General features: G+C 41.3%; 1 protein-coding gene, 1 long non-coding RNA gene and 1 other non-coding gene across 3 annotated transcripts; all 3 read left to right on the forward strand.

The window, feature by feature from the left end:
* Positions 1–5,221: 5,221 nt before the first annotated feature.
* Positions 5,222–14,794, forward strand: cfap96 (cilia and flagella associated protein 96). Its single transcript, XM_081612024.1, is given in 8 exon segments — positions 5,222–5,473; positions 5,629–5,698; positions 5,700–5,767; positions 6,616–6,778; positions 7,476–10,314; positions 11,893–11,963; positions 13,787–13,845; positions 14,022–14,794. Coding segments are annotated over 5 exon segments (738 nt in total). The 5' UTR covers positions 5,222–5,288; the 3' UTR covers positions 7,728–10,314; positions 11,893–11,963; positions 13,787–13,845; positions 14,022–14,794.
* On the forward strand, positions 11,995–12,195 carry LOC145553271 (small nucleolar RNA SNORA74). The gene has a single exon (XR_014089576.1). It is a non-coding gene; the product is annotated as a small nucleolar RNA SNORA74 (small nucleolar RNA).
* A 6,302-nt stretch (positions 14,795–21,096) lies between the features above and the next one.
* On the forward strand, positions 21,097–25,366 carry LOC145553094 (uncharacterized). The gene is made up of 2 exons (XR_014089295.1): positions 21,097–24,763; positions 24,885–25,366. It is a non-coding gene; the product is annotated as an uncharacterized LOC145553094 (long non-coding RNA).
* Positions 25,367–26,945: the final 1,579 nt, after the last annotated feature.

The following is a 26,945-nucleotide window of genomic DNA, read 5'->3' on the forward strand; positions in this document are numbered from 1 at the left end:
AATGGTGTGGGGTGGCATTTCTTTGGAGGGCCGCACAGTCCTACAGGTGCTCACCAGAGGTGGCCTAACTGCCATTAGGTACCAAGATGAGATCCTCAGACCCCTTGTGAGACCATATGCTGGTGCGGTTGGCCCTGGGTTCCTCCTAATGCAGGACAATGCTAGACCTCATGTGGCTGGAGTGTGTCAGCAGTTCCTGCAAGATGAAGGCATTTAAGCTATGGACTGGCCCGCCCGTTCCCCAGACCTGAATCCGATTGAGCACATCTGGGACATCATGTCTCGCTCCATCCACCAACGTCACGTTGCACCACAGACTGTCCAGGAGTTGGTGGATGCTTTAGTCCAGGTCTGGGAGGAGATCCCTCAGGAGACCATCCGCCACCTCATCAGGAGCATGCCCAGGCGTTGTAGGGAGGTCATACAGACACGTGGAGGCCACACATAATACTGAGCCTCATTTTGACTTGTTTTAAGGACATTACATTAAAGTTGGAACAGCCTGTAGTGTGTTTTTTCACTTTAATTTTGTGTGTGGCTCCAAATCCAGGCCTCCATTGGTTAATAAATTTGATTTCCATTGATGATTTTTGTGTGATTTTGTTGTCAGCACATTCAACTTTGTACAGAACAAAGTATTCAATGAGAATATTTCATTAATTCAGATCTAGGATGTGTTATTTGAGTGTTCCCTTTATTTTTTTGAGCAGTGTGTGTATATATATATATATATATATATATATATATATATATATATATATATATATATTTAAAGCTGCAGTCAATGCTCAAGTCCATTGCTGTCATGTTATGATTTTGTGACAATACTGTCGGTTCTGAATAAGTTTTATATAGATAGAGGGCAGAGCATCCCTTAATACATCTAAATTGTCAACCTTCTTCTGTGCATTTGGGTGGCTTTGGGGTAATGAACAGTTCACACAGAAGTCTCATTGCAGTCATATTTAATAAGTAGAACCTAAATTCGGATTTTAGCAACTAAAAAGAATCTAATTTGAGCATCAGGATGTGTGAATGCAGTTGATCTTGTCTGGTGAACCATTTCTATGAGGCACCATTATCCCATTAAAAGATCCAATAGTGACCTGTTTTAACTTCAGTCTTTGAGACTTTTCAGCTGGTATTTGATGGAGTTGAAATGAAGAGAAGCAGATTTGACTTGTTTGTGATGATTATAACAGATCTTACCCTAGCATGCCTCCTAAATATTCTGCTGGCATGTAATCTGCTGACCCAATCTTAGCTGGGATCACCAAAGATCTTTGGATCTTTGGATTTTTTTTACATTCATAACTGGCCTTCCTGCTGTCTGCTATATTTGATAAATATGGAATTTATTTCATAATTGTTTTTCATTGATTTTGCTGCTTTAATAATCAATTAATTTTAGGGCTTTTAGCAAATCTTTGTCATTGAGACAGGAGAACTTTAAAACTTTTCTGCATCCATGGCTCTGGGTTGTTCCGTGCTTGTTGCAGGTTTGACAGTCTTCTGTTCACCTTCAGTTAGATCTTCAGGTTTTATTTGCAGTGGATGCTGAGCGCTGACTCTGTCTCTAGGGTCTATTAGAGCTGATTCTATGCAGGAAATGTTGGGCAGTGATTGATGACATTAATTTCTTTTACAATGACCAGTGCAGGTGTTTTATACCCTGACCACAATAATTATCACTTTTGAAATTACTTCCTAGTTTACTGTAACTGTGCCTCACTTGCATACAGTTAAAGCACTGCATAAATAGATTGTCTCTGTTTCTCTGAGTAATGAGTCCAAATTACCAAAAAAAGTAATTTCTCATCTTCAACTCTCTGGCGCCCCCACTGGTGAGGCTTTTATCTCTCCAGTCCACTTCAGGTTGAGCTTCAGTTAAAAAAGTCGGTCCAGAACAAAAGTGAGTCAAATGAATTTAGATCTGTGCCTTAAAGCTGTAAGTAAAACAGAAAGAGGCATTAATAAGCAGGCAGCAGACTTGTTCAGTATGGTGTGTGTGTTTTAGCATTTCTGACCTTGTAAGGTCCATTTTTCCAACAATACTATGACGTCAGAACCCACTGCTCCTTAAGAAGAAATGCCGATTCAGGGGAAACGAAGTTAATTTCTGTGGCCGTCACTGTTCCTGGCTCCTTGCTCAGATCCCACAGCTCATATTGGGTCTTATAAAAATAATAAATACATGTATTTATAGTATGTATATAGTTGTTAATTTTGATAGAGGTATTTATATGTTTTGTATAATGAATTTCAAGCTACTGGTCATTAAAAGGGTCAAAAGGTGAAGGGCCCAGGGAGACTTTAGGGTTAGGAATCAGGAGGTCAGGGCAAGATGATAAAATAGCAGAACCCCCCATAAAATATTTAATTAAGAAGGTGTGGAAGTTTAGGAGGTAAATTGAATGAAATATACATGTAGATGTAGAACACACCATAAGAGCAGTGAGAGCTTTAAAAGGATTTTTCTTTCAGTCCCTTTGCATGTCTGATGTCCAGTTTGTCTTGGCCCTGTTCTCCTGAGATTAGCCTGAATGACAGCTTCCCAATCATGGGGTATGAAAGGGTTAACAATGTGTCTCTGTATTTCTTTTCTTTAGGACGTTATGTCTGTGTTGAGTAAATATTTCCTGTCTCCCCCACATACTGCAGCCCACATGTTTTACAGGTTGGAGCATGGATTGCCCTTACATTGCAACAAGACTGACTGACTGACCTCAATAACTTATAATAAATAAAATTAAGCGACTTAACTTCAGCACTTCACCCGCTGGGGTCTGAATGCACTTCCTCCTGGTCCCCATCTGCAGAAAAATCTGCGCTAATTCATCAGTCAGTTGGATCTGTCTGATCCAAACAGATCAGCTGAACTCTGTGAGTGTTTACCCTGCGCAGTCCGGTGTGCGCTTTTACCAGGATTAATTATTTTATTTTATTTTATTTTTGCGTGGTTTCGCTTCTCCGAAATGGACAGATGTTACGTCTGCAGCGCTCCTCCAGAACGTCGCTCTCCTGCGTAACGTGCACCAAGAAGGCTCCATTTGTTAAAACCGCTGGATGAGTTACTTCCAGCAGGCTGCACAGTGGTGCAGTTGGTAGAGCTGTTGCCTTGCAGCAAGAAGGTTCTGGGTTTGATTCCCGGTCTTTCTGAATGGAGTTTGCATGTTCTCCCTGTGCATGTGTGGGTTTTCTCCTGGTACTCCGGTTTCCTCCCACAGTCCAAAAACATGACTGTCAGGTTAATTGGCCTCTCCAAATTGCCCATAGGTGTGAGTGTGTGTCTCTGTGTTGCCCTGCAACAGACTGGCAACCTGTCCAGGGTGAACCCTGCCTCTCACCCAGTATGCTAGCTGGAGATCGGCACCAGCACCTCCTGACCCCACTAAGGGACAAGGGTGTAAGAAAATGGATGGATAGAGTTACTTCCAGTGGTTTTTAATTCTTTGCAGCAGCGTAGCTGCGTCCGCAGTGGTTGAACAGCGGACGGCGTAATGGAGACTTGAATTTAACGTGCCATTTCAACCAAAGGTTTTGAATGCGCTTCCTAACCAGAAGCTCCAAAGTGTCCTGTCCGTAACTCTTCAACACGCTGTCAGCTCCCGGTCAGAAAGACGCATTTAGTTCAGAGTCCATGAGAAGATATTCAGAAAGGATTTCTTTTATTCATTGATTTCAGTTGCCTTCTCTAACACACCTGGATCATTGACTCATTATAAACCTCTACAGAACTGAGTTTCTGCTAATAAGGGAAGTCAACCTTTTTTCTGGGGTGTGTTTTAGCAGGGATGCATCTAAAAGTAGCAGTCTGGAGCACTGCACCTGGGCACTCCTGATTTGTACCGTCAATGTGGCCCGTTGAGGGTGGCCAATATGCTGAAGGGGTCCGCGGTGAAATTGAGTTAGACACCCCTGCCCTAGTCTGAATCAAGAGTGAATCAAGTAATCCTTGAGGTTTTTGTTCCTCTAATAATCCTGTAATCCCTGAGCATTTTGGGTTTTTCAGTCAGTGTCTGTAAGCTTTTTTGATGACTAATTATTTTGGTTGTAGATGGAGGAAATGTGGTGACAAATCGGAAGAGGGGAGATGTTAATGGACTTAGTTTCAAGGAATGATGAAACATTTTCTTAAGACAGAGCAACAGCACCCTCTGCTGGTCAGAACCACTGAAACAGCGTTTCAGTGACTTCTCTGAAGTCTGTCTGCTGACTACAGATTCTGTGAAAACACAATAATTGCAATTTGATCAGGCCGACAAATTTGTTTGGGATGGAAACTTATTTTAAGGGTTAGAGATTCAGATAAAAACAGTTGCAGCCAAGCATGGTTTAATGTTACACAATACAGTTTTACCAAGTTGCTCAAAGTCTAAACTGGCATTGTTGTGCATTTAAGGTGTAAAGTTTACCTTTGACTAAACGCCCCCCAAAGGCATCCCAGCGCCCCCCCTTTTGTAGGACGCCCCCTGCCGTCCTCTGAACGCCCCCTGGGGGGCGGTACCGCCCACGTTGAGAACCGCTATTCTAAACTATTTGCTTCATCCAGATGGTCTGGTTTCTCAGGTGCTGATAAATGTTTGCTTCCTGGAGGTGTGGACTGTGATGAGGCTTTAAATTGTACCCACATGCTAACCTTGCCCATGATGTGTGTAATGCACTAGTTTGACACTATGAAGTCTTCCACTGTGAAGAGACAAGTGCTGATCTGAATTCAATATTTGGAAGTGTGACCAACTCAGACTTCACTTCCTTTGCTGCCACTGCTAAAACTACAAGCAGCCTACAGTTCTTAAAAATCGTTGTCATCGTTCACAACTTCTCCTTGTGTTTGCTAATTGGCCCATTTAGAAAAAACAATCTAAGTCAATGGGAGAAAGTCCAGACTGGAAGAGAGAATGTGTCTGCATGTGCCACTGAACAATGCAATCTTCATTTGCTTAAAGAAGTGGTTACTAGTAACCAAAGATCATCACCTAAAATAATAAACTCATGGATTTAAGTAGGAGAAAATATAAATTTCAATGACCTGCTATCTGTTCAGGTTAAGGTTTTGGGAAGTAAGTTTGAAGTTCCCTCTGCCTGAACAGTTGTGTTGAATCCAGGAGGAATTCAACACAACCCAAGCTACATGGTGAAGGTCATTGGACTAAGAGGAAATGTGAGATTCTGATGGCCCTTATGGGCCAGCAGCACTTTCAAATGAAATGAAAAATATGATTTAAAGTGCATGTACGTAACGCTTCCATTTTTAATCCAGGTCCATTCAATGAGTCAGCATATCGATGCAGGTGGGTGTCACAAAACAGCCGTGTGCTCTGCAAAGTGGCTTTTTTGACAAGTCCTTTAAAAGGATTTTTGAGAAAGAAGCGCTGAGTGAACCTCTGAGACTGGCTCGGAGGAACCGGATGCAGCAGGCGAAGAAGAACCTAGGCAAAGCCTTCCTGCCCTGCAGCGGGACCAAGAAGCCGTGAGGCAGCACACACAAAGAGATATTTACTAAGATGTTTAAACATGTCTACTTACTTGAAAAATATTTATGATTTACTATTACAATAATGTATCCAAGTGATCTCAGATGAAATTTTAACTGATGTTTGTTACATGATTTGTTTGTTCCTTCAGCTTTGGTTCAGGGAGTTGCTATGGCACCTTGTCTGGACCAATAGAAGCCACAAGTCCTCAGTCAGTTTCCCAAGAAAGCTCAGCGCTCACCTGGCCGCAACATTCTCACCTCACCGCCCAAGAATGGCAGTTGTTACAGGTTTATGGCAAGCAAAAGTAGTTCCTAAGCTCTGAGACGGCTGCCTTCTTCCCCCGAGGGTCAATGACACAGAAGCAGAGTTTCTAGCAGAGTTTCCATTGACTATTTGCAGCAAATCACCAAACAGCTGCAAATTGGAATTACAAAAATAAATTCATCTTATGAAAACACAGCAATTTCTAAAAAACAGGTTTTCTGAAAAAAAAAATGCACTAGGATGAGGTGTATTTTCAGCTTTATTAAAATTAGTGCATCTTGCAAAACTGCAGTGGAAACACTTTTTTGATGCCACACATCATGTGATCAATGACCAGATGTTACTGCTGGCCGAAAAGATGCAGAAGACGACAGGAAGTGGCAGGAGGATGATCCCGTAAACATAATAAAGAATAGAATAAAAATGATTTCGTAATATCTATATATACATATTTTACAAACATACAATAATACAAATATAAGCATAAATGATTGATGCCTAACACGTACTTATAAAAACATGTACATATATGGTGCTGCATGTTTTTAATGACAAACTTATTGATGTGTGATTTTAATTGCGTTTCTCATTCATTTCAAACACTACAATTACAAAATTGTGCTTTTTCGACATGAGCAGAATATGTACAAAGTTTTGTTCACATTTATAATAGAATGTGAACAAAACACAGTCCATTCAGGGCTTGTTGGTAATATAAGTAAACTGTGACTTTAAATCTTTAAATCAGGTCATGAAATACATGACCTGATTTAAAGAGGTTTCTAGTAAGAAGCACAAAATAAACTGTGCTTTTGATCAGTGGTTCTCTGAAGGGTTTTCATAGTTTGCCTGTGTTCTTCCTTTTCCCCAGTTATCCTAAAGTCACTCTGTCCAAAATGGACCTGTATGTTTCTGACCCATTCAACAGTGCTAAAGAAGCCCGTAAGGTAACAAACATAGCTGGTTATGTTTTTGTTTTCTTGATATTAACACTTTCAGTTTACATTATGGGGAATGAACATGTGAAACATATATTCCTCTGATACAACAGCACAATCATAAAGAAGAAGCACAAGTAATACAGTAATAGAAGTATTAGTAGCTGTTTAGAATATATCCAGTATTAGAGGTTTGTTGCCTGAGAGTTTTCTATAACTATGTGCATGAATGCAGCTATGAACCAGGAGTCAGAGTTCCTGCCCCAGCTAAGGTCCCTGTAGTTAAACTACAGCCTATTTGCTCCTTTAGCCACTGATGTGCTTAAGCCACAAAGAACAGCTGCCCAGATTCAACATGAATTAATATGCAAGGATTGCAAGGAGTTAATACAGTTTCCAGCTGGTTCTCATTTTTATTTGAATTTTACATATATGTTCAAATCTGTGTGTATACGGAGAGAGGTAGCAATCCATCATTTCAAACTAAGAGATGGGCCCTTCAGAATAAATCTTCACCCACAGGATTATTTCCAAGTCAATCGGTATCGCAACCACAAGGCTCTCCCACCTACTCAAAAGCCTCCCCAGCCCCAAAAGAATGTCTCCACAGTTCCCTTCAGACCCCCCTCCCCCAGCAAACGGGTGAATCATTGCTTGAATCAATGAAGAGAAACTGTGAATATCAGATATGATGTTTGTGGGCATTATACATTTATAATGCCCACAAACATATGTGTTCATAAGACACATATGTCTTATGAATACATAAGACATATGTGTTCATATGTCTTAGATTGGAGGAATGAAAACTGGAACATTTGATGTATATCCCTCACATTCTGCTGATCCATACGTCATCCACCGCTCCAAACCAGTCAATCAAGAGCCAGTGTTTCGTCCTGCTCCTGGTCCCAAGAGCATGCCAGTCAAAAGCATCATCTCTGTTAATGTTGACAGGTTAGCTCCATTAATCTGCTTTAGTTTACATGGAGGGCATTTAGCTGACACCTTAGTGTACGTCTACTGGAAAGATTACAACATTTAGACTTCCTCCTGGAGGACATCTGCATTAAATGTTCAGTTATTGAGAGAATAATTTTAACAGTGCTTTCATGTCATCAATGGACAATGTAGTACAAACAAAAAAAACTGAAACGTCAGGAATAAATTAATCAGTTCATAATAATAGTTTGTTTCTAACTTTTGGACTAAATTTGGAGAACAGTATTCAATATTCCACAAGACCAAGTTGTTTTTAAATCCTGGGAGAAGTGATCCTATTCATTATAATAACTACAGACCCGTGCAGAGACCACTAAAGGGGCAGGTGCTCAAAAAAAAGAAAAAAGGGCACATTTAACTGCATTTTAGGACAGATTATTAACAAAGCCATACAGCTTTCAGAGTTTAATAAACAATGATAAATTACAAAATTGTGAGATATACAACCAAAGCTAAGGAAAATCTATATAGAAAGTACAACTATGCATATGTATATTTTATTAGTAATTTCTTTCTGCAGGTCTGTTTTGTTATAGGAAAGTATTGCAATATTCAAACCCGTAATTTAGCAAGATATGCAAATCAGAGTTAGACCACCAGACAAATTTTGTCTTTACAGAATTACACTATTAAAATATAAACAAGGGCACAATGCAACCTTTTAGTGGACTGCAATCTATAAAAAGAGCTGCCTGTTTGCTACACTTGCAGTGGAGATGAAGATGGTTCTTTCAGGAAAGCAGAGCTGCATCAATCAATCAATCAATCAATCAATCAATCAATCAATCAATCAATCAATCAATCAATCAATCAATCAATCAATCAATCAATCAATCAATCAATCAAATTTTATTTGTATAGCACATTTCAGCAGCAAGGCATTTCAAAGTGCTTTACATAATTAAAATAAATACAGCATGTGACCTTGAATAAACAGTGAGAAAGAGATTTTGAAAAGATAAAAACATTAAAACCCCTTTTAGGACTTCAGTTAAATGTTGTTTAACTGGGACTCTAACCCTCTGGGACTTTAGTCAAAAACACCGTTTGACAAGGACTCCAACCTCTAGGTTTTTAGTTGAAACGCCGTCAACTGAAGAGCAAGACGTCACATGTAAAGGGTCAATAGATTTGACCTTCAGGTCACAGAATAAGCTTTTACATGTGGTAACTAATTATCCAATCATTTAGGAGAATACAATTAATATGTATTACTGATACATGTCTAATCAGGTCACATATCTTTAGCTGAACTGTTTCCTTCTATTTAAGTTTAAGCATCAGCTTCTTTTGAAAAGGTCTCAAGACTACCCTACCTTACCACTTTGAATCATATGTATTGAGGTTAGCTAACCTCAATTATTATCCTAACTATATAAATGAAGGACATGAACTGTTGGATGGCAACACTCTTATGGCATAACCTCACTTTGTTTCCTTGTTTTCCATTGTGTTTCAGAAGAATCAACTCTGCAAACTACCGATACCTGACTGTGATGAAAACATGAACACACTGTTGGAGCTGTTGTTTTTTGTTCCAATAAATTGGCACCTTTACAAAACTAAAATAAGAAATTCTGAGTGATTTCATTTTTCAAGTAATATGCATTTCAAGTAATATTCTTACTCATTATTCTATTATTCTTCTGAAGTTCGAATTGTATTCATCTCTGTCACAGATCTAATTATGAACTAAAATAGACATAATTAGAATTTAATAATCACTGGTCTCATTCTTATACAATTTGTATTTTTCTTTGAAAGACAGGTTGGGTTTTCTATTATTAGGATATGATGCTTTCAACAAGCAAACATACTACATGTTTCCAGACAACCTTTCTTACCCAATATTAAAGAAACATTAATTCTAAGGATGCAGAGGAATTGCCTTTTATTTGTCAACAAACTAGATTTTCTAATGGAAAATGGATTTTCCATTAGAAAATGCTGATATATTCTAATGGATATGTATCAGCATTTATATCAGCATATAAATGATGACATATTATTATATTTTTTTTAATCAAAAATTATGATTATAATCACCTAAAGCTATTATCTATTACTGTCTTACTTTATAATTTGTTCAAAACTACACTCTATCCAACATTTTCGGAAAGTCACAGGCCATAAGTGCATACAAAACATGTAAATAAGACATGAATTTTGGGTTTATAGTTATAAAGAATAAAGACAATTTTAAAATAATTTTTGTTTTTTCTGTTATTTGGACATTTTCCTTTCTTCCTTTGATTTTTCATTGTGTGTGAGAGAGTCAATTTCTCTGCTGTACACACATTCATGCACTATGGAACGCACTATGGAATTTTCCCAATTAGTGTGACCTGGGGACTCAGACATATCATGCTAGTATTCATATCTTAAATGTCATTTGAACCTGTACTGCCTTCGTCGTGATACAAACTATAGTAAAGAATGAGTTTGTCAAGGTTCATTGTAAAAAATAGGCGAGTAAAACATCTTTCGAAAAGACGATCTTTGAAAGAACTTCCTTTTTCCCACAATCCCCAGCGGTGAGCAGTTTATAAGTATCTGCTCGGCATCCGGTCTGTCTCTCTGCGGGCTGCTACCATGCGGTGTGTTGTGACATATGCTAGTTGTCGCGAAGTGTAAGTTCTTCTTATTGTTCTTTCATTGATAAAACGAGAGTGTTATGCGAATACAATGGTATAATACCTGAAAAGATGTCCATCTTTTATGAAAACGATTCTGTGGTATTTTAATGTTTCCCAGTTTTCCAACAAATCCGTTTTCCCCTCAACAGAAGAACACAAATCTTATGCTAATGCTAAAAATAAGGTCCGTAGTTTTCAGAAATGAATGAAAACTGAAATATTTATTTTCATGGAAACATGAAGTTGGCTTCCGACTTTATTCCTTTTTGTGAAAAGCCTTAAGGATAATTCCAACAATGTTTTACTACCTTGAGCATTTATAAACTGTTCTAGTTTTAAAACTTAAAAGTTTTTAAACCTTCAATAGACTATTTGAAACACATGCTGTGACTTATTAAACTTTTACTTATTTGTAAAAGTTTAATAAAGGGTCATTTCAGTGCTTCGAGTTAATGCACTAGTTAATTTTGTTCAAAGTTGAACCATCTGAATCTAGCTCCTTATGGCCGACTGACTGAGGGTTAGTCCTGGATTGAATAGTTTAAAGTGTAATTTTTAAGCTGGATCAGTTTTAATGTGGTTGAGACACATTAAAACTGATCCAGCTTAAAAATTAGCTTTTTTTTATACCTATAAAAAAGCATCAAACTGAAAGACTAGAATAGTCTAGTGTGTATTTAAAGTGACATATTCTGTTTTCTTCAAGTTTTAAACTTGAGCAGAAGGCAGAAAAAGAGAGAAACTCATCTTTTAACCTCGTCTTCAATTGGAAACCTACTTAAGCTTTGTTCAGGAAACAGCTGAAGATTAGTGATAGTAATTTGTTTGAGTTTTATTTAAAAAGAAGAATCCAAAAATCTCCTAAATTTAGATTTCCACAACTTTGTATTGAATTATTTATTTTACAGTGAATTCACAATTATCACTAGTCCTAACCCATTAAAGTATCTAAAATAATATTCCTCAGAAAGTCAAAATCAGAAAGTATGAATTATTTCAGTAGCTCCACTCGGGTCCAATCCAGCCTTATTACATGATGGGTAATTAACAAAATGAATACTTTATCATTATTTAGCAGACATATTGAAGTAGTAGCAGTCATGTTATTGTAAGATGTCAAGACTTAAGGAATAATGTTTGAATTTCAGAGTGATGAGAACTGTTTGGAGTTTTGTTCACTGTCCTGCCAAAAAGAAGCAAATAAATCTGAAACTGGCAACAGGTTGAACAAGAAACAAGCCAACTGTTGACCTGTTGTGTTAGCAGGTGGAGGAAAGAGCTGTTGGTTTCCTTCTTCTTTTAGGATTAAAAACATCTTGTCCATCTTTAAGGTTTCTCCTCTAATAGCGACTCGTTTTAAACGACACGTTCAATGATCCAAAATACAAAGTTCTCAGTCTGATGGGTTAAAGGAGATTTTCAAACATACTAATACTTTCTTACTGCCCTTTTCTACAAAACCACCCACTACTTCCCCCCTAAATTAGTCAGTTTGTGAAGCTGCTGGAAAAGAGAATGTCTGGTTTTCGCTCTTAACCATGAATGCAGCTAAAGTGACCGTCTTCCTTTCAGAGGTGCTGAACCGACCTGATGGAGGAGCTGTAAGACAAGTCCCCCACCATGCTTCCTCCCTGGGACTACAGGTACTCGCGCGCACACACACCCACCCACCCACCCAGCTCTAAGTCAGCTGGCCAGGCCCGGATTGCCTGGTTCAGTGTTACAGGGCTGGAAGAGAAAGCCTCTGTTCTCTGCCTCAGCAGCGCCCCCTCTGTTCTGGAGGCTGATGCTGCTGAGCTGCAGCAGAGCGTGGCCCAAAGAGAGTGGCCAGTCCTGGTGGGACTGCAGGGTGGGCCTAGTGGAGGGCTTCACACTTCCTGATTGTTTGAATGAGCCACAGAAGAAGACTGAGCAGATTATTATCATCCATCATTATGAAACGTTTATCCATGTGGGGTGATCATGGGTATGGGTCACATGCTGAACCATTGCAGTGCCCCACAAACAACACTTTCATTTATCTTCAATGCAAAATGTATAGATTTAATGGCTTAGTTACTGCTCTGAATATGTTTCAGCAAATGGCCATTTTGAGTCTGGATATTCTAGTTAATGATTAATCAATTGGTAAGTTAGTAATTATTTCACAAATGGATTTCAGTCCTGGTCACATCCTGTCAGGTTTGTAAATGAGAGGTAGCTGCCAGCCACCTGAGCTGGTTGAAGGTGGAATGATGTTAGTCCTGCAGGGCCCCAAGGGGTAAAACTTCCTTCACTTGAATTTCTTGTTTATAACAATGTCTGAATTCATAAATGTCTGAATGCAGCCAGTACGGTTTTGAAAAGCTCCATACTAGAGTTAACAGGGCTTAAAGAGCTCCGGCCGGGGGCCGGATTTCCGGCTTTTGATCAAACTGTCCGCCTCAACCAAACTGTAGTCTCCGGGCTTAATGAGCGCCGTCCACAAATATGTATGCCAATCAGAATTCTAGCTCCCGTGTTCTTGACCAATGACTGTAAAACGGTTTGTAGAAAAGAAGCGCATGCGTTCGGTTCGGCGGTTAAATCAAATGCGATATGAAAGAAGATGGGAGTTTGTCTGACCCGGTAAAGAAACACATTTACTTGAGAAAGGAATTAAAAACAAGTGGCACTGTCCTCTTTCGTCTAGATGGGAAGTTGGCGGAAATTTTTACAAAAGGGGGCGCTGGGATTCCTTTGGGGGGCGTTTGGTCGAAGGTAAACTTTACACCTTACATGCATCCATCCATCCATCCATTTTCTGCCGCTTATCCGGAGTCGGGTCGTGGGGGCAGCAGCTTCAGAAGGGAGGCCCAGACTTTCCTCTCCCCAGCCACTTCTTCCAGCTCCTCCGGGGGAATCGCAACAATACCAGTTTAGACTTTGAGCAACTTGCTAGAACTGTATTTCGTAGTGTTCATTTTATAGCGTTAACACCGGTGCTGTAAGTGGTCCAGTATGAAACGGGTGTGATGGAACAACGGTACCACAGCACTTTTAAATTTCAACAATCAGAATACCGAAATTGTTTCCGCTGTTTTAAAAGGTTTATATCAGTCTGCCTTTTCCCCATCGATACGGTTCCCGACCGCCCTGCACCATACAGGGAAAACAAAAATTACAGTCGCACATTGTGCAAAACTGTGAAACGGGAGAAGCGGGACATAAAACGGAGCGACGAACTAAATGTGAATTATGGCATAAAAACAGAGAACCTGACGCTAAACAGTGAAAAATCAACACATAATGTGAAGCACATGACGATTAGGCGACGCAGCAGGTGATGAGTGAAGATTACTAATGGTCAATAAACGTGCAAGGAGGAAGTCATGAAACATGTAGAAGGTGTTCAGGAGCTCCTGAAGAGCTCTACAGCTCATGGTTGAGTTAAATTCATGGCTGTAGAGAAGTCATTTTGAAAATGAATATAATTTTTCTGCTGTAGGTGGAGCCTGTAGAGCGCCCTATGCTGGCGGTCCTGCTGCTGCTTCTCTCAGACAGAAGGTGAGTGAACTCCTGATGTGGTTCAGGTAGATCTGGCTGTGTGCTGTGATGTCTCATATAACACATTATACTGACCAAAGCCATGGTGAAGAAAAACCCTGAGCACAGCAGCCACAACACAACCTGGCTGCAGCACATCGATGAAATCCTCTGATTGCTTTCTGTTCTCTCGGCAGCACGGAGAGCTGCTGGCAAGCCAGGGGCAGCAGCTGGAGCTCAGTGTGGCAGGTGGATCAGGTGTGTGAGAAAGCAGAAAGAGGTGTTTACCCAATCGGTACTGCCATGGCAGAGACTCCTCTCTGCTGTGGAATCATGGTATTGGGAGAGAAAGTCAGGACTTGGCACAGGTTCAAATAAAACCAGTTTACTAGAACCTGACTGAAGACCTGAAACAACAAACTAAGTTCATTGTTGGAAATCCAGTGAAATACTGTCTGTTTTGTGATCAGGTGAAAGGAGGCTGACTGCAAGATGCATCCGGACCAACTTCACTCAACCTGAGCCACTGTTTCACTTCACTGCCGTCAGGACAGTTGTTATGTCCTAGTTATGAATGATCATTTATTTTACTTCAGACATGACTTGCTGTCGAGACTGTATGCTACAAGCTGAAATGGATCAAGCCAATAAAAAAAAAAAACTGTGTGTGTGCTTTATGGTGCTTCTGGTAAAGGTGTTTAGTTTGCTTATATTTTGTCAGCGGGGATCCAGTTGCAGTTTGTTTTATTTGCTTTGATCCCCATTAGCTGTTGCCAGGGGCGCTGTAAAGCAGGGACAATGTAGGATGATTCCAAGGGCCCCTGACTGACAGGGGCCCCTCCACAAAATAGTTTTGTTCTTGTTTTTTTTTCTTTATACAAATGGGGGGAAAAAATTGGGGCCTTGTCAATTACAAAATTGTGTTTTTTAAATTGTCATTAAAAAAATAAATGTTATCGCTCCCAGACGAGTTATCAATTGTAGCCCAGTTTTTCTGAGTAGATTATCAACCATTTAGCATAGTTAGCTTAGCTACAGACTGTTTGCCTCCACTTCACTAACATTTAAGGAACGAAGGGAAAAAAAATCTACCAACATATTCATACATTTATCTTGTCCATGTACCTTTTACCGGATGAGTCAGTCGGCAGCAGCTCTAACCCCATTATCAGAATAACCCCTTCCTGTCCCAGTGAAAACTGAACACTGTTCAGTGACGAGCTAGTTGGCATCATTCTGGGGAGTCTAGATTTTTCCTGTCTCTATTTTCACACAAAAAATTATATTGGTGACAGAAATTCAAGCAATATAAAATTATTTTTTAAAAAATGGCCAAAATTTCAGTCCAGATAGTCCTGCCTTAGCTTGCATTTAAATTACGGGCTTAAGGAGCTCCAGCCGGGGGCTGGATTTCCGGCATTTGACCAAACGGTCCGCCTCAACCAAACTAGTTTCCGGGGTTTAAGAGCTCCGCCTGGGGGCCAGACTTTAAAGCAATGCGAGCATTGGACCAAATGGCCCGCCTCATCTAAACTGTGGATAATAGACAATGATTTCTGCCAATCAGAATTCTAGCTCCCGTGTTCTTGACCAATGACTGTAAAACGGTTTGTAGAAAAAAAGCGCGTGCGTCCGGTTCAGCGATTAAATCAAATGCAATATGAAAGAAGAAGGAGTTTGTCTGACCCGGTAAAGAAACACGTTTACTTGAGAAAGGAATTAAAAACAAGTGGCGCTGGGCATGGCTAGAGGAAAGGGGACAGGAAGTTGGCTGAAAATTTTCCAAAAGGGGGTGCTGGGATTCCTTTGGGGGGTGTTTGGTCGAAGGTAAACTTTACACCTTACAATCACAACATTACCAGTTTAGACTTTGAGCAAATTGCTAAAACTGTATTTCGTAACATTAAATCATGCCTGGCTGCAACTGTATCGATGGCAGCAGGGCCGTGCAGAGACCACTAAAGGGGCAGGTGCTCAACAAAAAAAGGGCACATCTAACCGCATTCTAGGACAGAATATTAACAAAGCCACTCAGCTTTCAGAGTTTAATAAACAATGATAAATTACAAAAATGTGATGTATACAATCAAAGCTAACGAACATCTCCATATAGAGCATAACACTATGCCTATTAGTAATTTCTCTCTGCAGGTCTATTTTGTTACAGGAAAGTATTGCAATATTCAAACCCCCAATTTAGCAAGATATGTAAATCAGAGCTGGACCACCAGACATATTTTGTCTTAACAGAATTACATTATTAAAAATGTAAACAAGGGCACAATGCAACCTTTTAGTGCACTGTAATATATAAAATAAAGAGCTGCCTATTTGCTACACTTGCAGTGGAGATGAAGATGGTCCATTCAGGAAAGCAGAGCTGCATCAAACTTTAACTTGGAACTGCAGAAAAACGAAGAAAATAAAACAAAAGCAAAAATTGAATTGTTAATGCATGCAACAATGAGAAAAGCTTACTGAGTTTTGCTGAATTTTTATTTTAATTTAAATCACATTTATTGACTCAAAGTTAACTTTCTTTTTTGCAAAACAAACTTATTTGCGCTTGTCATGAATCTTTTCTTGTTATTCTAAGTTTTTGTGACACAAAGTTTTGCTTGTGATTCTCACATGATGCTCAAGAGAGCAGGACCTAAAATCACAACAAAAGATTTCTGATGTGAGCAAATAAATGTTTGTTTGGTAAAAATTAGTTAATTAAAAAAATCTTTTAAACAAAACTTTTTTTTTAAAGGAATCATTACAATTCCAAAAGTTTGGATTACAATTTTATTTTACTTAACTGAGGTTAGTTTTTTTTTCCATTGAATAATTGGGAAACAAATTTAACTTCATACTCTGCGAACCAGACCCTAAACTTAAAGTCTGGGTTGAGTTTTTCCCCTTCATTAATGACACTTTTATCACATTCATTATATCTATCATGGTAATTCAGGGTGTTATTTTTAATTCTAAATGAATATCCTTGTTGGACTATTATTTAAGTGTTATTCTCCTTCTAGATACATTTACCCAACGCCAGAATAAATGAAATGTACATTATGCAGCAAAGGAAATTAGAAGATTAGACATATATTCATTATGGAGATGATCGGTTTTGGACGGGGGATGTGCCCTTATTGCATAATAAATACTAAAGAATGACTGATATAATTAAAAATACAGGGAAGAAGCTTTTCAGTTATCTAGCTTTGCTAGCAAAGTCGTTAGCTATCAGCTAGCAAGTAGCGCAACAACAGCAGCCTAATGTCTCTATGATAAAAATACTGAATCATTAGATAAGAACAGTTTCTCCTCACCTGCCTGTCTCCTCCCGCTCAGTAGTTCTTCAGAGAAATGCAGACGCAGAGGCCTGTCAGTGTCTGTTGTATTTTATTACCTCTCTGCTTAAACCCCGACTCCGTGATGAAGCAGAAACGATACGTTCAATGTTTTCCGTCATCTAACAAGTAGCAAGTCTACTCCACTTTATTCACCAAAAATCCATCCATCCATTTTCTTCCGCTTATCCGGGGTTGGGTTGTGGGGGCAGCAGCTTCAGAAGGGAGGCCCAGACTTCCCTCTCCCCAGCCACTTCTTCCAGCTCCTCCGGAGGAATCCCAAGGCGTTCCCAGGCCAGCCGAGAGACATAGTCCCTCCAGCGTGTCCTGGGTCTTTCCCGGGGCCTCCTCCCGGTGGGACGTGCCCGGAACACCCCACCAGGGACGCGTCCAGGAGGCATCCTAACCAATCAATCAATCAAATTTTATTTGTATAGCACATTTCAGCAGCAAGGCATTTCAAAGTGCTTTACATAATGAAAATAAAAACAGAAATAAACAGTGAGAAAGAGATTAAAAAAATAAAAAAACCAAAAACATTACATCATTAAAACGTTGAAAAGAAAGAAAAGAAATTAAAAACATTAAAGACATAAAAACATGGAAGACATCAAAACCCGCACTCTAACCCTAATTTAGCCATAAGCAACTCTAATCAGGTGGGTTTTAAGTTGAGATTTAAAGGCACCCAGTGTTTCAGCTGTTTTACAGTTTTCTGAAAGTTTGTTCCAAATCTGTGGTGCATAGAAACTGAATGCTGCTTCTCCTCGTCTGGTTCTGGTTCTGCGGATGCAGAGCAGACCAGAACCAGAAGATCTGAGGGGTCTAGACGGTTGGTACAGTAATAACAGATCTTTAAGGTATTGTGGTGCCAAACCGTTCAGTGATTTATAAACTAACATCAATATTTTAATGTCTATTCTCTGAGCTACAGGGAGCCAGTGTAGGGACTTTAAAACTGGTGTTATGTCTCTATCTTCCTGGTTTTAGTGAGAACCCGAGCAGCAGCTTCTGGATCAGCTGCAGCTGTTTGATTGATTTATTAGTCAGACCTGTGAAGACGCTGTTGCAGTAATCAATGCGGCTAAAGATAAACACATGGATGAGTTTCTCTAGATCGCACTGAGACATAAGTCCTCTAATCCTGGAGATGTTCTTCAGGTGATAGAAGGCCGACTTTGTGACTGTCTTAATGTGGCTCTGAAGGTTCAGGTCAGAGTCCATCACTACTCCCAGGTTTCGGGCTGATCGCTGGTTTTTAGTTGTAATAACTGAAGCTGTGCATTGATTGTGGTTCGCTCCTCTTTTGGTCCAAAGATAATAACTTCAGTTTTGTTTCTGTTCAGCTGGAGAAAGTTTTGGCACATCCACACATTGATCTGTTCTAAGCATCTATTCAGTGATTGGATGGGTTCAGAGTCACCTGGTGACATCGTGATGTAGAGCTGTGTATCATCCGCATAATTGTGGTAGCTAATCCTATGTCCTGTTATAACCTTAGCCAGTGGGAGCATATAAATATTGAAAAGAAGGGGTCCTAGGATTGAACCTTGGGGTACCCCACATGTGATCTTTGACCTCTCTGATGAGAAGTTTCCGATTGAAACAAAAAATCACTGTTCTTTATGTAAGATTCAAACCAGTTGAGCACTGGACCGGAGAGTCCGACCCAACTCTCCAGTCGATTCAGTAAAATGTCATGGTCAACAGTGTCAAAAGCTGCACTGAGGTCCAACAGAACCAGCACTGTGGTTCTCCCACAGTCTGTATTTATATGGATGTCATTGAACACTTTTACAAGGGCCGTCTCCGTGCTGTGGTGAGCACGAAAACCAGACTGGAAGGAGTCAAAGCAGTTTGTTATTGTTAGGAAGTTATTTAATTGTTTAAAAACAGCTTTTTCAATAATTTTGCTGATGAATGGGAGGTTGGAGATCGGCCTGTAATTCTGCAGTAGGGATTTGTCCAGATTGTTCCTTTTTATAAGTGGTTTGATAACTGCTGTTTTCAAAGCGTGGGGGAAAACACCTGAAGAGAGCGATGAGTTTACTATTTGGATCAGATCATTAGCAACGACAGGCAAGACTTTCTTAAAGAAATGTGTGGGTAGGACATCCAGACAGCAGGAACTGGAGCTTAATTTACTTATAATTTCTTCTAGGGTTTTATAATTTAGTAGTAGAAATTGGGTAATTTTTCCTGCATTTGTTTTGTTTGGGCACAACATTGGTACTGGCTTTGGAGTGGATGTGCAGATTAATCCTCTGATCTTTTGAATTTTCTCTAAAAAGAAACTTGAAAACTTGTTGCAGGCGGCATTAGATTGAAGTTCAGGTGGCAACGTCATCGGAGGGTTTGTGAGCCTGTCAACAGTGGCAAATAAAGCTCGAGCATTGTTAATGTTTTTGTTTATGACATCTGCAAAGAAAGCCTCTCTTGCATGTTTTAGTGTTGTGTGATAGTTACGTAGTCTTTCCTTGTAGATGTCATAATAAACGTGCAGTTGACCTTTACGCCATTTCTGTTCGGCCCTACGGCAGAGTTGTTTTGCAGATTGAACTGTTTGTGCATTTCTCCATGGAGATTTCTTCCTACCAGTCACAACCTTCACTTTAGTGGGGGAAATGTAATCAATGATATCTGAAAGTTTGCACTGAAAATCATCCACCAACTATGTCACTATAATTTAAGAGTGAGAAAGAAGAGTAGATTTGATTAAATGTTTCTGCTGTGTTTTCTGTGAAAGTACGTTTTGTGACAGTAGCTGTTTGTCCAATGGGGTTAACGGATAAAGAACTGTCAAAGAAAACAGCAAAATGACCCGACAGGGCGACATCAGTTACAGAGACATTGGAAATATTCACATCCTTACTGATAACCAGGTCCAGTGTGTGTCCCTGAGTGTGCATTGCTTGTTTGACATTAAACCAAAACTCTCTAATATATTACAGAGCTTTTTAGCCCCTCGGTCTTGGGGGTTGTCAATGTTGAAATCACCGACAATTATCAAACAATCGTAATCAATACATATGAGAGATAGAAGCTCATTCAAGTCCGCAAAGAAATTTTCCACATATGTTGGTGTTTTGTATAGAGTTAGTGTCAAAGTTCGTTTGTGGCCTTTTACCTCGATTCCAAGATATTCAAAAGACATAAAATTACCCAAAAAGATTTTACTACAGTTTATGGTATTCTTAAATATTGAAGCCACGCCTCCTCCTTTTTTGTGTTTTCTATTTTCACTTAAAAAATTGTACGTAGGAGGCGTTGATTCAATTAGTACGATTGCTTCATTATTGTCATTCAGCCACGTTTCTGTCAGAAATAAAACATCAATATTATGCTCAGTGATGAAATCATTAATTAATAGAGCTTTAGCACAGAGAGATCTGGTATTTAAAAGAGCCAGTTTAAGTGACTCGGAGGCTGAAAGCTCTTCAGTCTGAGGTTCCTTTAGACAGGGGATCAGTCTGAGGTTTGAATTAAGACAGCTGCTTTTTGTATTTCTGTTTTTTGTAACTGTTCTTGTAGTGATCCGGACAGGTATTGTCCTGCTATGCAATGTCGGGGGGCCAGACACATTCTGGAGGAAGACCGGTGTAAAGATAATATCTGGACCCTGGTCTCAGACCTCAGAAATGCGGAGTACTGGATCTTCAGGGAGGTCAGGGGCAGGTGGCTTAAATGAAGTGAGAGTCGTGCCGAGGCGAACCTGTTGATCCATACTGGGAGGAGAAAGAGTCCGTCCGTCTTTCTCTCTGACCTGAATTCTCCACCAGCATTTTCAGGCGGCTCAGGTGAAGCCCGACTCTCTTTAGTGGTTCACTTTCTGAGAAACTCTGATCTTGTGAGTGAGTGTAGGAGCAGAGAGGGAGGGGGGAAGGAGAAGGGAGGGGGGAAAGATGTGGGATGGGGGAAGGAGGAGGGGAACCAGTCATTCTGTTCACAGCCAATGTTTTATCAGTTTGTATTGGAATAGTTTGTTCTTGATATGCGGAGGGCTCCATCCTAGTCAGACATCCTTGAGCCTGTTCTTCTGAAGAAATGGTCACATTGTTGTTCTTGTTGATAAAATGAAAAATGTTTGCAGTGAGCAGCCTTATTCCGTGTTTGTTAAGATTGCGTCCTCCTTTTCCAAAGAGGTGAAAGCGCTGCCAGTAGATCCAGAGGTTATCGATGAAGGTCACTGAGCTGGCAGAGCAGGTTATAATCAGCCATTTGTTTATCATAAGCAGCCTGGAATGTTTTTCGTCTCCCCATTGAGGCGATGGAATTGGACCACTGAGAAATAACCTCGTTTTTAATTTTCCCATAGTGTCCAGAAGAATATTAAAGTCCCTTTTCAGAATCTCGGATTTTTGCTTTGCCAGCTCGTTGGCTCCAACATGCACAACTAAAGTCTCCATGTTTGGCTGATCAGTGGTTAGAGAGAGCACTTTGCGAGTCAAATCAGATACAGTGTCACCAAGAAAAGAAACCACTCTCGTTTTCTTGGGATTGCAAACATGACTGATTCCATTTACTGCCTCATCTCCAACAGTAAGCACTCTTGGCATACCTTTCGTTTTCCTGGTGGTCACTTTGTCCTTCGGAGCTTTGTGCGGTGGATGCGTTGGTTTAGCGTCATTGCTGATGTTTGAAGGTGGGTTTTCACTCAGAGGCTCGTACTGAAGTGCAGAAAATCTGTTTTTCAGTGGGATTCCCACAAAGTCAGGATGTTTTGAGGCTCGGGCTGGTCGCTTTGTCCTTGGCAGTGGGGTCGGTGTAGTCGTTTTGGTTCCAGCTGCTTGTTTGCTATTCTTTGGCGGAGCAGGTGTTGAGGTTGAAGGTGGGTTTCGGCTCAGAGCCGGCCACGCTGATTCATCCAGGTGAGGGGTTCTCCCCGTTGGTCGTCTCATTCTCATGGGATCTGCAGTGTGAGACTTTTGTTTTGGCTTGGCGCCCTGAGCGATCCAGGGTGAGCTGCTTGGTGCGGGGTGTACGACCTCTCCGCTGATTTGAGGAAGAATTGTTTCATATCCACAGGTAGCGTTGATCTCAAAGTTCACCTCCAGCCATTGAATCTTTGTTTCTAAAAACTGAAGTCGTTGTAGAATACTGCTAATGTCCTTGGGGTCGGACGGGGGCATGTTGCCCTAGTTCAACTTGGAGGTGAAGGAAAGTGAGGTGAAAATAAGTGAGAAAATCTCCCGGTCTTTAGGTTTGAAGTAATCCAGTTATGATGTCGATAATGTGAATAAAACCATAAAAATTGTGACTTTAAAAATAATTCACAAGCAAAGTTATCAGTAAGGACAGGAGAGAGCAGGATAAGCTGTTCCTCCTTCAGCTGCCAGAGGGCCAGTTGAGGTGGCTCAGATGCCCGAGCCACCTCAACTGGCTCCTCTCGACATGGAGGAGCAGCGGCTCTACTCTGAGTCTCTCCCGGATGACCGAGCTTCTCACCCTATCTCTAAGGGAGAGCCCAGCTACCCTGCGGAGGAAACCCATTTCGGCCGCTTGTACCCGTGATCTCGTTCTTTCGGTCATGACCCAAAGCTCATGACCATAGATGAGGGTGGGAACGTAGATCGACCGGTAAATTGAGAGCTTCGCTTTTTGGCTCAGCTCTCTCTTCACCACGACGGACCGGTACAGTGCCCGCTTCACGGCAGATGCTGCCCCAATCTGCCTGTCGGTCTCTCGCTCCCTTCTTCCCTCATTCGTGAACAAGATCCACAGATACTTAAACTCCTCCACTTGAGGCAGGACGACCCCCCCCTGACCCGGAGAAGGCACTCTACCCTTTTCCGGCTCAAGACCATGGCCTCGGATTTGAAGGCACTGAGCCTCATCCTGGCCGCTTCACTCTCGGCTGCGAACCGCTCCAGTGAGAGCTGTAGATCACGTTCCGATGAAGCCAACAGGACCACATCATCCGCAAAAAGCAGAGATGCGCTCCTAAGGCCACCAAAACGGATCCCCTCGACACCTCGGCTGCGCCTAGAAATTCTGTCCATAAAAGTAATGAACAGAATCGGTGACAAAGGGCAGCCTTGGCGGAGTCCAACTCTCACCGGAAACGAGCCCGACTTACTGCCGGCAATGCGGACCAGACTCTGACACCGGTCATACAGGGACCTGACAGCCTGTATCAAAGGGCCCGGTACCCCATACTCCCGGAGTACCCCCCACAAGGCCTCCCAAGGGACACAGTCGAACGCCTTCTCCAAGTCCACAAAACACATGTAGACTGGTTGGGCAAACTCCCATGCACCCTCCAGGACCCTGCTGAGGGTGTAGAGCTGGTCCAGTGTTCCATGACCAGGACAAAAACCACACTGCTCTTCCTGAATCCGAGGTTCGACTATCCGACGGACCCTCCTCTCCAGGACCCCTGAATAGACCTTACCAGGGAGGCTTAAGAGTGTGACCCCCCTGTAATTGGAGCACACCCTCCAGCCCCCCTTTTTAAACAGGGGGTCCACCACCCCAGTCTGCCAATCCAGGGGAACTGCCCCCAATGTCCATGCGATATTGCAGAGTCGCGTGAGCCAACACAACCCTGCAACATCCAGAGCCTTATGGAACTCCGGGCGGATCTCATCCACCCCCGGGGCCCTGCCACCAAGGAACTTTTTGACCACCTCGGCGACCTCGTCCCCAGAGATTGGAGAGCCCAACCCAGAGTCCCCAGGCTCAGCTTTCTCAACAGAAGGCATGTTGGTGGGATTGAGGAGGTCTTCGAAGTATTCCGCCCACCGGCCCACAATGTGACCGAGTTGAGGTCAGCAGCACACCATCCCCACTATAAACAGTGTTGGTGATGCACTGCTTCCCCCTCCTGAGACGCCAGATGTTGGACCAGAATCGCCTCGAAGCCGTACGGAAGTCTGTCTCCATGGCCTCTCCAAACTCCTCCCATGTCCGAGTTTTTGCCTCAGCGACAACCCGAGCCGCAGCCGCATGCCGTTTCGCCCGCCAGTACCCATCAGCTGCTTCTGGAGTCCCACAGGCCAAAAAGGCCCGATAGGATTCCTTCTTCAGCTTGACAGCATCCCTCACCAAAGGTGTCCACCAACGGGTTCGAGGGTTGCCGCCGTGACAGGCACCAACAACCTTGCAGCTGCAGCTCCGATAGGCCGCCTCGGCAATGGAGGTACGGAACATGGTCCACTCAGACTCAATGTCCCCCACCTCCCACGGGACGTGCTCGAAGTTCTGCCGGAGATGAGAGTTGAAGCTCCGTCTCACAGGGGACTCCGCCAGACGTTCCCAGCAGACCCTCACTACACGTTTGGGCCTGCCAGGTCTGACCGGCTTCCTCCCCCACCACCCCCTGATGTTTAACGTTTACATGCATATTGGTCAGATTTATCAACCTTTCTGATCGATTTTTTTCCTTTGAAAAAATGTAAAAGCCTTTTTCACGTTGAGAGCATTATTCCCGCTGTTGTGTCTTCTTATATACGTTTTGCAGCATGTTTTAATCCTTTTATTGCCTTTTTGTATATATTAGAACCAGTCTGGTTGAGGATGAATCTCCAGTCGTCAGCCTAACCTCCCCCTCCTGATCCCTCCATGGATTCTTCGAAGATTCAAGCTCCAAAAATGATTATGTAAGTGTTAATATCTCTGAAACTCTACATTTCAGTAATTGATGATTGCTGTTAGAGTTGTAGTAAAATGTATTCCTTCGTTCCATTCCTCATTGTTATGTTTTTGTTTGTTATTATCCAGAGTGACACTGACTGTCCTACTCAGAGACTGAAGACTGTCTGATGCAGTAGAGGAGCTTGTTGGTGTCTCCGGCCAAACGTCACTAACAGCCCAACAACCTGAAGACAATCTGTTAGTGAGTGGACATCTCTTTGGTGGAGTCAGAGAGGAAGTGTATCTTATCAACAGAAACATAAGAAATGATGGATCTGAATATCAGGTTGGTCTGTTATGTACTGTAATCTACCTGTTAAAAGAAAATGTACTCTATCATATTACATGAACTGCTTGCTTTACTTTCTCCACCTTGTACTTTGAACAATTTCATGCATATGATATTGAAGAAAAATATATTAAGCATTTTGTATTGCACAGCTGATATGTCAGACCTTTTAAAAAGCAATATGTGAATAAAAGTGACATGTGAAATATGGACATGATTCCACATTGTAATATGTTTTGTAATTATGGTGCATATTTTAAAATAAATGCATTTGATAAAATTATTGCCTCTTCATTAAATGTTTATTTTCCAAAGAATTTTAAAAGTTCAAACAATAAAAATACCTATTTAATATTAATTACAAATAACTCGTATGAAGTTAAAAAAATACTCTGTGAGAGTTAATATTAAGATTTAACACTAAATTAGTGTTGGTAAGTGTTAAATGATTAACTCCAACAGATTTGATATCTGACACTTTATAAGAGTTAAGGTACCAACTCTCCAAAAAGAGTTAAATTAACACTTTCTGGTGTGGACCCATAGAGACACTTTAAAAGTGTTGAAATCAAATCTGACAGTGTTAATCTGGGCCTCCTGGATTTGCTGTGTAGCTTCACAGAGCACACCTGTTAACGGTCACTCTTTCTCTTTATTACAACGTGCACTTGTTACTGAACCAGGTTGGTTTTAGTGACTCATGCGAGTCCCAAGGATGTTGTTTCAGCTAAAAGCAACCTATAAAACATTTTCCACTTTTTCCTCCCAGAATCAAACTTCATAGCTATTTTATAACCATCAAAGAACTTTAAGGTGACTCATTAATTGAATGTCCACAACATCTTTTAGATTTTCTTAATGCTAATTATTTTATTAGTAAGGCCAGTAGAGCTTAATTCAGTAGCAGAAATAATCAAATAAGTAAAATCAATAATCTAGCCCATCTTTCCCTAATGCTGACACTGAGAACTAAAAGAGGAAACTTTGAGAGAGACGGACAGAGTTTGGCATTTTGAACCCCAGAACTGGCCTGATGATGAAGAAGGTGTTGCAGCAGCAGGAGGTTCCCAGTACAGGAAGAGTACTGACTTAGAGCGGAAGGTCTCGGGCCTCAGGGTGACTTCCTCATGTGCGTAGCGGTCCTCAGCTTCTTGTCTTGCAGCTCTGTAGCTACCTTCTCCTCGTCTCACAATCTTCCTGGTCTCACGGAAGGAACACACCAGTTCTTCCTCTTTGCCTTTGTTCTTTGCCTTTGTCTTTATCTTTGTCTTCATCTTTGCCTTGGTCTTTGTTTTTGGGTGTCTAAACCCAGCTGATGAGAGAAGTGCGATTTGAAGCCACATGTTGCGGGGCTAACGGGTTGGTCTCCATGTGCAGAACAGTCTTCAGCTCTGTGGCCCCGGCTCTTCTTCAGCTGCAGAGTTCTTTGTCCATCTCGATCTTGGCTCGAAGCTGCCTGAAGGATCCAACCAACGATTCCTCTTTTGCACCCACCTTATAAAGGGTTTATCCACCCTTTTGGTGTGTTTGCATTGGCTAGCTTTGTTGCTGTGCCTGTCTCATTGGCTGACTGCTTGGACAGAGGATCTCATATCCATCACCTTGGAGACCTCATGACCTGATGTCTGTTCTAATGTCCCCGAGTTGCTCAAGAGTCCTCCTACGCCTGTTTCCTGCCCAACCTTTTCTTTGGGAAGTTAAAGTTTAGCAATAAGGCCTTTGTCACCTCTGCTCTCCTATCAGTTCCTCTTTCCCCCTAACCTTTCACCTACTATCTACCTTCAACACAACATCAGTGACCTTTAATTACAGTTGCAACATTTTACACCATTTCAAGTTCAATGTCAAAATCACATTTA

Source organism: Poecilia reticulata, chromosome 10 (genome assembly GCF_904066995.2).
Source record: "Poecilia reticulata chromosome 10, P_reticulata-male-v2, whole genome shotgun sequence".
Lineage (NCBI taxonomy): Eukaryota > Metazoa > Chordata > Actinopteri > Cyprinodontiformes > Poeciliidae > Poecilia > Poecilia reticulata.